The sequence below is a fragment of the Cataglyphis hispanica genome, chromosome 5 (assembly GCF_021464435.1).
Source record: "Cataglyphis hispanica isolate Lineage 1 chromosome 5, ULB_Chis1_1.0, whole genome shotgun sequence".
NCBI classification, from domain to species: Eukaryota; Metazoa; Arthropoda; class Insecta; order Hymenoptera; family Formicidae; genus Cataglyphis; species Cataglyphis hispanica.
In genome coordinates this window covers 7327953-7341131 of record NC_065958.1, presented here as the reverse complement: position 1 = coordinate 7341131, position 13179 = coordinate 7327953, and the positions used below count along the sequence as shown (strand labels likewise).

The following is a 13179-nucleotide window of genomic DNA, read 5'->3' as shown; positions in this document are numbered from 1 at the left end:
CGTTGTCGTCGGATCGTCAACTGCCGGCAAATGGATAATTAGCGCAATGCGATTACCCAGGTTGTGCCTATGTACGAAGCTCTATGTAATGATCGACCTATTTGTCTGGGCTGTCTCCCTAATAGAGGAAGGCTAATTTGATAGAAGAGGAAATAAAATGATCGTATTGTTTGATTTCTAAAAGAATTGGCCCCATAATTTATTGCTGGAAGAACGAATCTTTGCCCTCTTCTTTTTCTTTTTTACAAAAATTATTTTGTTATTCGTATTATGAAAAAATATTCAATAAATAATGTTTACATAAAATTATTATAGATATATAAAATGTTATATTGGATATAAAATCAGAAAATATGAAAATTATTCAGAACATCAATTATTCAATCAATCAATTATTCGAGCACAAATATTATAATTGATGAGTTATCCTTGTATCAAGTCCATACTTATAATCAGTGTCAATAAATTTTAATGCAAAATTAATTTAATTAAAAAATTCGTTATAAAAGCAAAATTTTTATTATAATTCTATTAACAAATTATCAAAAACAAAATATTTTTGATTATATTAGAAATGTTTTAGACACATATCATTTAATTATTAAAATTTTATACATTTAACATATTTGACTGTACTTTTAATAAAAAAAAATAAAAAAATTTGTTTAACGAGAATGTCTCTAAATATATATATATAAAATATTTTAGCATTTTATGAATAAGTAAATGCCGATAGAGTATATCGTGACAAAAAGAATTAACGCTCCGCAGTGCATTGCGCTGCACTTCCGGTTTCGGAGCGAGTAAACGAATTTGGACGAGGAAGCGGACAATGCTTGGGATGATGATCAAGCACGGAAGTCGGCGGACGGGCCAATGAGAGCATTAACGAGCGGCAACAACGTCAAATGAAAAAGTCCTTGTAATGTAGCACTTTTCCGCGGACATGCGGCGATAATTGACAATCTAATAGAGACGAAAATGACGGCGTGTCATTTTAAGGTGGGCATGTACGATGATCCATGTAGCAATTACCGTAAGCAATTTGCTCGTAAACGTATTAATTACATAATTGTGATAACGATTCAAATCTAAGAGCAATTAATATCTCTTTTGTACCACACATTAATTATCTTTATCAAATGCTCTCCAAATTTGCAATGATTGCTAATCGCAAGAGTAATAATTTAAGCTTTCGTGATAATGCGCTAAACAAATGTTGAAATCACTCTATAAATATAAGAATTTAACGTTATGATTCTGATAATATTATTAAAAAATTCATTAAAATATATATTAGTCTGTGAAAAAGTATGTTTTACGTGAAATATATCTTTATATAAAAACAGAGTATTTGAATATTTCTAATATTAATTATAAGAAAAATCGCAAAAATTTCTTTAAAATGTGTTTTTTTTAAATGAACATTCTATCGAATTTTTACAATGTCAATCTATTTCTTTTAAATGCCGACAAAAATAACTTCTTTAGTCGAATTAAATATGTTTGTTGTAATATATGCATAAACACGCGAGTTCCGGCTTGGCATTATATCAAAAATATATTTTTCACTTGTCATCAGTGAAAGACGAACAAAACAAATCGCCTTTAAAATAGAGCAAAAATTTTCGACACAACTTTAATATTTATTAAGTACAAAAACACATGGCTCGACTTATCATTCAATAAAAATGTCAATTAAATATTCGTAAAACATTTCCTTGTCTTCAGGCACATTTATCAATGCAGGTGTAAAAGACCTTGTGAAAGAAATTGAATCGAGTTATTTTGCGTTTAATATTTTCTAAGATAACATCTGTTCATATAAAATATTTGTTTAGTAAAATCAAGCAATTAGCTCTTGTTTTGCCAAAGAATTTGTTAAAATTATATATATGTAATTTTAATATGACAGATTCATTACATTATATGTATATGCAGTATCACTGCTACTATTTCCCGCTTGACAAATATGTTATTAATCGAATAACGAAATCATTATTAAATAATCTTTCTTGTGAAATATGATTATTTGCAACACTAGCTAATCGAGCAAATGATATTTCCACGAAAGAGCTAATAAATAAATAAATTAACTCCGTTATGTCGTAAATGTATCAACAACATATTTATCTTTTAGTCTAACCGATAATTGCAAAAGAAAAGACATATTAAGGACTGGAACTGAGGACAAAGCGATAACGAAATTGATCAAAAACTGTATATAACAGATGCAATTAACTGACGTGACTCACGAAATGATAATTCTAGTATATAATTTCTTCCATACATAAAAACTGCATTTACGTGTTAGTAATCTCACGCATGTGTGATAAATTAAATGGCTTTTAATAAATCTTGGAAGACCAATAATAAGATATCATTCATATAAAAAAGCAAATATTGATCTTATTAATAATAATCATAAAAGACAGATAAGAATGGTATGTTTAAGATTCATTTATACAGTTTCGAAAAATACAACAGCTTGCCGAAAACAAGGTAAAGCTTGATTTAGTAGAATTAGAATTTAGGGGTCTCCTTGCGTGCTGTCTCCTTATTTAATACTCTTTCCCCTACGTGATTACGGTACGGCGAAAAGCTTTAAAGCTACTTTATGCTATTGAGACATAGCATCAACACATGTATTAAAATTGATAAGATTGTCCATAGCATGAAACAGTTTCAAATAGCCAGAGGAGAAAAGATAAATGATTGCGCGGTGTGAAGAGAAGTAGGAGAGAAATACATTGGTCCATTATACCAATTTTAAATAACACTAATCTAGATGGTTCTAATCGTCAAAAGCCTTCACCAGCTTTTGTTTATAACTTTTTATGTTATAGTTGAGAAAGCATATCGTGTCATAATTTATAAAAAGGTTTCGTGTGTCAAAGTTTATGTGCGTAAAATAATACTACCAATATTTGATGAGAAAAATAGTGACTCCCTCAAATTTGTATATAGATAATTGTTTGCAAGAAATTTTATTATTTTTAGTTTATATAACACGCGTATCAATTTTTCAATATATATATATATATGGGTTTTCATAATTCATAATTATAAAACAGATTCGTTGATCGCGGATATTAAAGCGGGTTGGCGCAGCAAATCAAATCTTTCACAATATCTCACATTACGTAAACCGTTTACACGAGATGCAAACGTATCAAGAGCAATTTTATAGAATGAAAACTCATAAACAGATTATTTGATCCTATCTGGAAAAGAGAATCGCAAAATAGGTATCTCGCCGGCGAAATGAAACGGCAAGAAAGCTTAATCGATTTTGTCACTTTAAATATAATATCACAGAATGGGATTCTCGTGCACTTTCAAGGTATAAAAGAGGTCAAAGGTCGATTATCCCTGAATAGACTATTACTTTCTAACAACCTTGCTCTTTTCCACCCTCTCTAAAATAAGTCTTATAAATTATATTCATACGTAATTTTTGTGCATTAAAGTACATTTTTTCTGATTGAAAAAATATTTGTATTCACGCGATTCGTATATATCTCGTGCGTTTCTTTATATCTGGATGTGTACTCATTCATTAATTTAGAATGACAGCCAATGTATATTTTTGCTCCTTGAGGTTTTAAGATCTATCTTTTAGTCAGGCTACGTCGCTCAATTCATTTATAAAATTTCTCAACAATGATCATTTTTCTGAATTGACTTTGATTTTTGCTATCAATTTACTGTCAATCATCTGGATCATCTAGATTATTTGAGTTATCGGAATATCAATTAAATTGAATTATGTTCATTCTCGATCTGAGAATCTTTAATCATCTTCCGCTTAGTCGAGCATTCATCGATTTGAGATACATTTATATATTTTCTTTACAACAAGTAATAGCCGATGATTCGAGAATAATTAAATTATCAGTTATTTTGATATTTGAAATTATAAATACAATAAATAATTATACTCACACTTTGACAATTTATTTACTATTATCTGAATATTATTTTGCTTAAAATCAAGGTTTGATTGATCATTAGGATTAAACTTACACTTGATAATGGGATGTAATAAAATAAAGAAATGTATGATATATTTTATGCATATAAAAAATTTAAATAATTTCAATCTCCATATAAAACAGACAGATGTTTGCATTTCAGAAACAACGTAGTTTTCATTGTTTTGCACTCTGTAAACAATTGGAATAAATCTTTTGACGATTTTGTTTTCAATATAATTAAATTGATAGCCCAACAAATAAAAGCAATGTTGTTAAAAAGACAGAAATTATTATATTCTTATATCTGTTTTCGCATATTCTTATTGCACATTATTAATACATGGATAACTTGCAATTGTACTGCAAAATTGCATGTCACGCGTCAATCATCGACTCCGTCTGAATGAGCTAGCTGATTTTTTTTCCAAGTTCGCTGCCCCGATAATGATAATCGCAGCATTCAAGAATTAAGCGCATGTAAGCGTTGATAAGGGAATCCATGTATAGTGACGTCACATGGGTCAAAGTGCAGGTCAGCACGTGATAGATCAGCTGTACATTGCGAAATAATATTTCGCTTATGATTTTTACCGCATTGAGCAATATATGAAAATATTTTTATATATATATATAATAACAATTTTTATACAATATATATGAATATAACATAATTCTATAAATGTGTGTTATTAATTCTAAGAAAAAAAAAATAAGTTGTCTTTTCTATAGCACTATCAGTACGGATATCAATCCGTTTTCTTTCTTGAGGTTAAGAAATCCTTCTGAGAAATTTCTATAATGGATATCAATGCATTTCATCGACACGCTGTACCTGTTATCGCGTCGATAGCACATTTCAGTTTCTGCGTTCTTACAGTCATCCTTTGAAAGTCGACATCGAGTGCATCTCGAAAATCTCGGCAAACAAGTTACGATCCAATATAAATACGATAAAACGATTCTGTCAACGAATATAAATTTTCCAGCATCCAACAGTTATTTTTTTAACTTATAGTCTAATGACATGTTGCTGTCTAATGGCGTTAATCATTTGTTGTGACAATTTCAAATCATCAGTATAATTATGTATTATTTATGTAATTTTCCATATATTAATAATGTTAATGCAAAAATATTATTATTAATTAATTTGTTCATTAATCTGATTAACCATAATATTACAATAATAAATTTTTGCAACCAAATATTATCAATTACGATTGTGTGATACATAAATAAAAAAAATCTATGAGAGAAAATAAAATAGAAAAATAACTTGAAGACGACTGTAATAAAATACAGCAAGAATATAATTGTGTTATGTAAAGACGCTACTTGTGCATGTTTTCCCAAAGCTCCATCGACGACTGCATTGGTGACTGAAGAGATCCGCCACCACGACGATGAGCAGAATGGAGGATGCACTTTCGGCTGCAACGTTAGATGGTGGTCCTCATGTCGCTTCACGAGTAAATAAAGAAGCACACGCGGACGAGAGGAGAATGTGTGTATTCAATGGGATCGTACTCCTATCCGTCTTTGTCTCGCTCTCTCTTTTGCTTTCTCTTTCTATTCACTCAATCACATGTAGGCGAACATGCACATATGCACATATACGTTGTACCACGTATGCAACGTCTACACACCGCGATGTATGCCGGTGGACTGTTTACCATCGGCTGACAGCCAGATGATAGCTTCCGATCGCGCTCTCCACGGTACCAGTAAGCGACCAGCAATCGCAGCCAGTCGTAGCAAGCAGTCGGTGACTGACAGCAGCGCGGAGACAGTCATCCGGTGATTCTGATAAGGAAACTCCGCCCAAATAGTGCCGAGATATGCTCGAGAATCCGGTTAGATTATCCCACGGAGAGGGGAATCATTTTGTCATTTCGAAATCGTGACGATGATAATCATCGAGTAAACGGGGTCACTCAGTTCATCCAAGAACTGGTTTGAAGAAATGCTTGTGCAATACGCTCTTGCCACATACATATATTTATAAAAAAAATAATTGATTTTCGATTACTAAAGATTCTCATTTTTTTCGAAGTACCGTTGAATTTTGAATTGATCGCATGTTCACACAATAGACAAGTTAATTTTTCAGTCGCGCATCATAGACTGATAAACGTCAATATTTCAAGAAGAGCAAAATAAGTAAATAAAATAGATAAAATCGGTCTGTATTATTCAAAGTGATTTCTGCTCATTTTTTCTTATTATATTATGCTTACAGAAAACCGGTATTACTGCATTGAAAATTTTTATATCGTTAACGACTTTGACAAATACGTTTGCGAATACGTCATTGCTTTGTATATTCATACACGTGTAGCATATCCTGCATTTATTAGCTTAGAAGAAGGAAGAAATTTGCATATATTATACAATTAGAAGAATGTAACTTCTTGTCTGTGTTTTTTTTTTTTTTACTTGTATAAATTTTTTTTTTTAGAAAGCAACACGTGCATTTGTCGATATTTATATATCTTGATCTTCATTATATTTTACTTTTACATAATCGACAATAAAAAATATAAATTTTTGCGTGTAATGTCACATTTTCTGTAATGTCTTTGTCTTTTATTGGTAAATATATAAAAGACTAAATAATTTCACACATATATAAAACAAATATTTAATTATAAAAGGATTAGTAAAATTAATATTAACCTAACTCATTAACAAAACAAGTCTACTAAAATTTATAGAAGTTTTAAATGCAATATATTCTCATTTGAAATAAACATAACTTATTTGAAGATAATACTATGCAATAATATTAATATGATAATATATTCATGAAGCAAATATTCTGATAGCAAAAGCCCTGCTATTAATTAACATATTATAGCGCGTAACAAGAGAGAGCAAGAGAGAAATAGCAGAATATGTCACAAATATTTAATCGTGCAAAGGAACATTGCGTCCTGTATTTGTGGCGAATCATACCCGCGGGACAATCAATTTGTATAATTGTGCATTATATATCTAGGGATCATTTTATACGTGTCTGTACACTATATTTATGACTCCAATTAATCCATCATTATAATTAATTATTCTTTTTAATATTTATATAATTAAATTACTATAAAAAGTATAAAGAGCTGACATGTTTGACATAGACAAAAAATTGTTAACAGAATTATTAAGAACTGTTATAGAAGAAAATATTAAAATTTTTTAAAAATTATTTAAATTTTTTTTCTACATATATTTTACATAATGCACTTAATATACAAATATCTCCGGTTTTTCTATTGTATCTTTATGTGACTATGTATCTGTATATGTATGATTGGTTTCAATATATATTATAATAAGTAATAATTTTCAAATTTTGCCTCTATATATGATAAAATAATATATTTTTATATTTTTTTTTTTTTGCCTTACTATATATACATAGTTTACTTTAGATATTTATTCTGATGAGGAAAATTGTTTTGTCATATATTTTCCAATGAGTTTATATAAGTTTCTTCTTTTTATTCATCACTCGTTTAAATCTCATTTAATGTAAATTCTTAGAGCTTTATCGCTCGCATTTTTACGATGAGAAGTGATGCAAACCACTAAGAACCAGAGATAGCTAGTAAAAACCAATTTGAGGATAATACGGACCTAATTAGGCGCAGATGCTTTTATATCAGATAAAAAAAAAATGCGCTTGTACTTGGAATATGACGTATTATTGCCGTGTGTTTCATTATCGGACTACAGCAGATAGCCGCAGAAGCGTATTTGTCACATGAAAGAACAATTCGTTATCATTTTCGCGATGCTTGATGAGAGACACGACACGCTGTCTAGCAGAGAACCAAATAACGTTGTAAACTTTCGTATGCATGGTATTATTGTAGCATACAATGTATTTCACAATTCATATCTTTCCTCTAACTGTTAAATACGTTTTTAAATAATTTAGAAAATAATAATTTTTCTTCAAATTTTTTTCATCTAAAAAAAGCTACCAGTTACATTTTGTATCATATTGTTTATATCTTTTGATCATTTGTATGTGTCAAAAATAAACGATAACGATTATAGAATGCTCATTTAATGAGAAACTTAAAGAATATTTTTTCATCGAAAAATTGGGAATAAATAATTTGTCATAGTAAAAATTTTATCGAGAAAGTGTTTTAAAATCCTTAATTTCTGAAATATATATCTTTCGTTTTCAAGACAAAAGTTTGATTAGAAATAAAATTTTTAATTTTATCCGTGCTTAATACAAAAAAAATCCTTTAAATGTAATTCGAGAGAAGAATTCCATAAATATATTAATTAGAAACGTAATCAGAAAATCTGCTTATTACACAAGACTTTCATTAGAAAAATTCTATTTATCATACGTGATGCGCATGAAGCAATTTTTATTCTTTACAACACGCGCTTCTCATATTAAATCGCTCTCAATTAGCGCCTTTTTAAGCATCGTAAGTCTTTTTAGAGTCAATCAGTAGGCACTAAAGATTCGTAAATAGTATTTCGAGGCACTGATAGTTCGTCATTTTTCTTTTTACCTCTCGGCTCGACTCTATTATCTGACAATAAATTAAATAATGCAAAACCAGCGTTAATTGCATGTGAAGCTAATTTGACGTGTGAACACGTGATAAAATGATAACGACTGATCCTCGTCCCGTCATAAGACACGTAAGGCGATCAGGCGACTAAAGTTGACAATTGTCTTTCGACAATTGCCGCGTGACCCACGATATATGCCAAATAGCTTTTATACTCTGATATCACGCGTCGTTAATAAATAAATGAGTATTCTCGTTTCGAGCAAACGTAAGACGTATGTTTTTCTCCCTCCAAAATGTAGCAATCACAAAAAATATTATGTTATAAATACTTTTCATTCTTTTTCATACATCCAACTGTATAAACGTATAATTTTAAACGCAAGTGTTTATTACATATTTTTGTTATTTTAATACTCTATCTTTAAAGCAATGTAGATTTTGAGACGCCAATTAAACAATCATTATGTGATTAATCACAGATTGGTATTTCTTCGATAATATTCGATGATATAATCCATATAGCGTCTTAATCTAGTTTAAACTAGTATGGAGTAGTCTGGATTCAGTTAGTCGGGTCGACGAATTAATGATCATTAATGATCTAATATTATAGTTACGTTTCTCTCAAATAAATTTAACCCGTACCTCAATCTTTGATCTCTTTATTAAATAATTAGATGAGAATTAAAGTATCGAACATATATATTACTTATTTATTATAATTTACTGTATTCTTGTTCAAATAGCATGCATAATTATAATATTTTTGCAATATTATATTTGTATTTTGTATTTGAAGATCGTGCATGCTGAAATTCTTTATTTAGTAAAGAGATGCATGCAATTGGTTACATATATTATCATTTATTACAACACCTGCAATTTAACGCGACATCAGCATTTATTCGCATTACGTTATTGCAGAAAGTCTTTAACATATTTATTATATATATTCTTACCTCCTGATTTACTTGGCAGTCCCGAATGCACCCTATGTGTGATTGTAACTTTCTCTCCTCCACAATTCGATGACGTTCTATCAAACTGCCCACATAACCACAGGAAGTCACTTTGTACGCGCGAATAAAATTGACTGGATTTTGATTCACCACCGAGGAGAGTTTTGATATTTTCTTAATTAAAATCTTCTCATATGAAGTTCTCTCGTGCGCGACGTCTCAAAGATTTCATGCTGAAAAATATTGGAAAAGTCGGAGAACGTTAAGTTTTTCATTGCTTGTACTCGTTACTTTCTTGAAAACGAAAAAAGAACAGGAAAAATTGAAGAAAATTATTTACAAGGATGAAATGAAATGTTCCGCACAAAATATTTTTATTAATGCCAAAAATTGTTCAGAAATATTTGTCCCAAGTCAATATATATTTTACAGAAATTAAATACAATATAAACCACATACAATTAGATAAGTTATTAAAAATTAAATTGAATAATTTGAATAAAATCGATAAATTTCTCCCAAAAGATTATTGCGAAAAATTCGAATAAAATTGAAAAATGATAATTTTTATTATAAAAACGCGCGTAACCATCGATTTACCAGAGTTTAACCCTTGCCTCGCGACACCTTGACCTGTCGACGCAACAAATTGTAAGAATGCTACTTAAATGCCTATAAAAAGCTGACGTTACAAATTCATGCAACCTTCGTTATCTCCGCTCTATCGCTCGCAACTGTAACTGTTACGAGCGGAATATCGAACGCAAGCTGCCTTTCGCACCCTTCGCGTTCAGCAAGGACTTTCTCTTCCGTTTCTAAAGATGTTTTCGAGGCACTGATAGTTGCGATAACCGAATATAAATGGTGGTTTGATACCGAAATTTCCTCGAATTGACAACTACTATTTATTTTTATTATTTATGTATTATTATTTAAAAATGTTAAGTAAAAATTTTGGACGAACTCTAGATATTTTATAAATTATTTTTAGTACTAATATTTTAATTTTGTCAGTGAAGCATCAATATGAAAAGCAGTTATGACATATTCAAAATTCTACATTATAATTTCGGATAATATACGGTAATTATTTATTTTTATTATTGATTATTATAAAAGTTTTTTATCATTTATCACGATGACGTTTGTGATTTGACGGAATAATTAAGAGTATCGATATATTACACATATATTTAATCTCTAATCCTACGAACAAATATCAAGTTAAGCTTAATTTATACTATGAATTGTTTTATTTTAATTTCTACAGATAAAACTGTGTATATATTGTAATATCATAAAAATAAATGATATTTGCTGGCGAGAAAAGAAATGTCAATAATGTCAATTTCAATCTGATGCCTTTTCAAGATACGAATAAGTTTACTTCACGACATTGATAGAGTCTTAAATATTTTCTTTCTTTTTTTTATTCTTTCCTTATCAATTAGCATATCAAAAATAACAAGCCGACGTTACGACATAATCTCTAAATAAATAGAATTTAAAAAAGAACAAAATAACGCTTAAAAAGAATAAAATAAAAATTAAAAGACGTATCTCAAATAGCGGCTAAACAATACGACTAAAAAAAACTCTGTATTGAGTTTAACGACGCTTATTGAGAAAGTTTAGTGACTCTCATTAAGAGTCGCGTGTAATAACATATCTGCGAGTATGGAACGCGAAAAACACACGATACGGTGCAACGAGGCAAATTATTTTTCGTATTTGACTGCGTGACAAATCGTGAAACAAGACATCGATTTATTTATGAATTGCGATGACAACAATACATCTGCAGGAATGTTTGCCGAAAATATCGAACGGTCGAATGGAAACGTACATTCGTATATATCGTAAAACTTTCTTTTATCTTTGTTTGTAAATACACTGATGAAATATAAATATTGTTGCTCAGTATTTCTTTCGCGGCATAAGCAAAAAATGAGGAAATATATATAAAAGAGAGAGTGCTTGAAATATTTAGTTTTAAATGTATAATATAAAAATGTGTTTCTTTTTCACTCTATTATTTTTTTATAATAATAATAATCTAATTAAGTTTCATTGTTTTCAAAGAATCTCAAAAGTATATATTTTTTTTAAAAAAAGAGATTTCTAATTATTTTAATTTTTAGTAATTTTTATAATTTAAAAAGGCGTAATATGATTTTTGGGACATTTTATGTAAATGTAATTATATGACATAATAAAATTTGATTTGTTATTCTTATTTACATATATCTCAAAGAGAGAAAGAGATCCTTTATTCTTTTTATTAAAGAGTATTTTTTTTTAAGCACAAGAGATGTTCCCTAATTTATATTTCTACATTTACATTATTCTATCAGTAATATTATGTGAAAAGTATTCAGTTTTAAAATTATATTAAAATTATATAATCTTATTGCAAAGTAAGCTTGTACAATCATTCGATAGGTATTCATCTAAATAATAATGCGAAGCGCAAAGAAGAAAAACGAGATTCTAGGAATAATATTTCTATGAAGATATATATTTATGAATCTCTCTAGATTGCAAATGAGCAAATTGCTTGGAAATAATGATAAAAAGCTTAAGTTAAATTAAAATATTTTTGTATAAACAACATATATATATATATATATATATATATATATATATATATATATAAAGTATTACTAAAATAATAATAAGTGGATCAATGTATTTCGACAATGTATTCCGATAAATAACTGTAAAATCGATGCGATATACACTCCATGAACAATATCTTTTACATGAATGAGGAGAAAACGAAAAATAAATCTCTTAAGAATACTTTTTATCGTTATATATATAATAGAAGAAAAAGGAAAAGTATTTCTTTCCCTCGTGTTTTTTTTTCTCTTAAAAAAAGTACCTTGGAAAAGCGGAACGACTCTTGTATTCGTGATCAAGAAGCCAATATAGTTTACTTATACATATGCATATACGAGTATATCTAACGACTTCACTTTTAATAAACTGCTGATTAAGGCTATCGGAAACATAATTGCCTTGTTTTTTTTTTTTTCGCAGCACACTGGCTATAATTTAAACGCAGCGTAACTATAATCTGTGGAAGAAATTAATCAGAAAATCTGTTTCTATGATGTCGAGTAAATGCGTCGTATTGCAAAAGAAAAAAAGATGAAATAAAAGTACAATTTTTATATCAAAAGAAAAGGATAAAAAATATATATATATATACGCACGTAGATTTTTTTCACTCCCGAGCGAACAAATCCAAGAGTGCCTCTCGTGTTGTGTTTCCCCGGAATGAAGATGAAAGAAAAGTGTATGGAGCAAGCGGGAACGGGTAAGGCACGTCGCGCACGAGATCTAAGGATCCTTCCTTCCCGATCGACGGGCGATTCGCATCCTCCCGCGGGGCGAGGACGAAGGACAACGTCGGCGGGCAACGACGACGTCCCCGTGTCAACCCTCGAGCCTCTGCACGAAGGACCGACGACGCGGTGGAGGAGCGTGCAACGCGTGTCCGCGGCGCGAGAGTACTGCTCGTAGCAAAAGGTGGAGGCGCCTGCACGCTCTTCGGTATTGATCCACGTGGACGACACTCCTCTCCGCGTTTATCCGACCAGTCCCGTCGTCTCTCCTCGTAGCATTCATCGGCAATCTATTGCGCTCTCATTGTTTCAGCGGTCTATTTGCTTGCCTGGATTCACAAAGAGTTTTTTG

The 13179-nt window shown here is 30.1% G+C and overlaps 1 protein-coding gene across 9 annotated transcripts in view; it reads right to left on the bottom strand.

Annotated features, from left to right (window-relative positions):
- LOC126849948 (sodium bicarbonate cotransporter 3) overlaps nucleotides 1-12917 on the bottom strand; it is a 48624-nt gene extending 35707 nt beyond the window's left edge. For 5 of the 9 annotated variants that reach the window (XR_007687475.1, XM_050592414.1, XM_050592415.1 and 2 more), the window contains exon 1: nucleotides 5313-5745. Coding sequence is in view for 7 of the 9 variants with exons in the window: in XM_050592414.1 (XP_050448371.1) it covers nucleotides 5313-5350 (38 nt within the window). In the remaining 2 variants the exon portion in view is untranslated. Of the gene's footprint in view, nucleotides 1-5312; nucleotides 5747-9477; nucleotides 9711-12695 lie in introns of those variants that run through there. The other 4 variants (XM_050592422.1, XM_050592413.1, XM_050592418.1 and 1 more) reach the window with 2 other exon arrangements.
- Nucleotides 12918-13179: the final 262 nt, after the last annotated feature.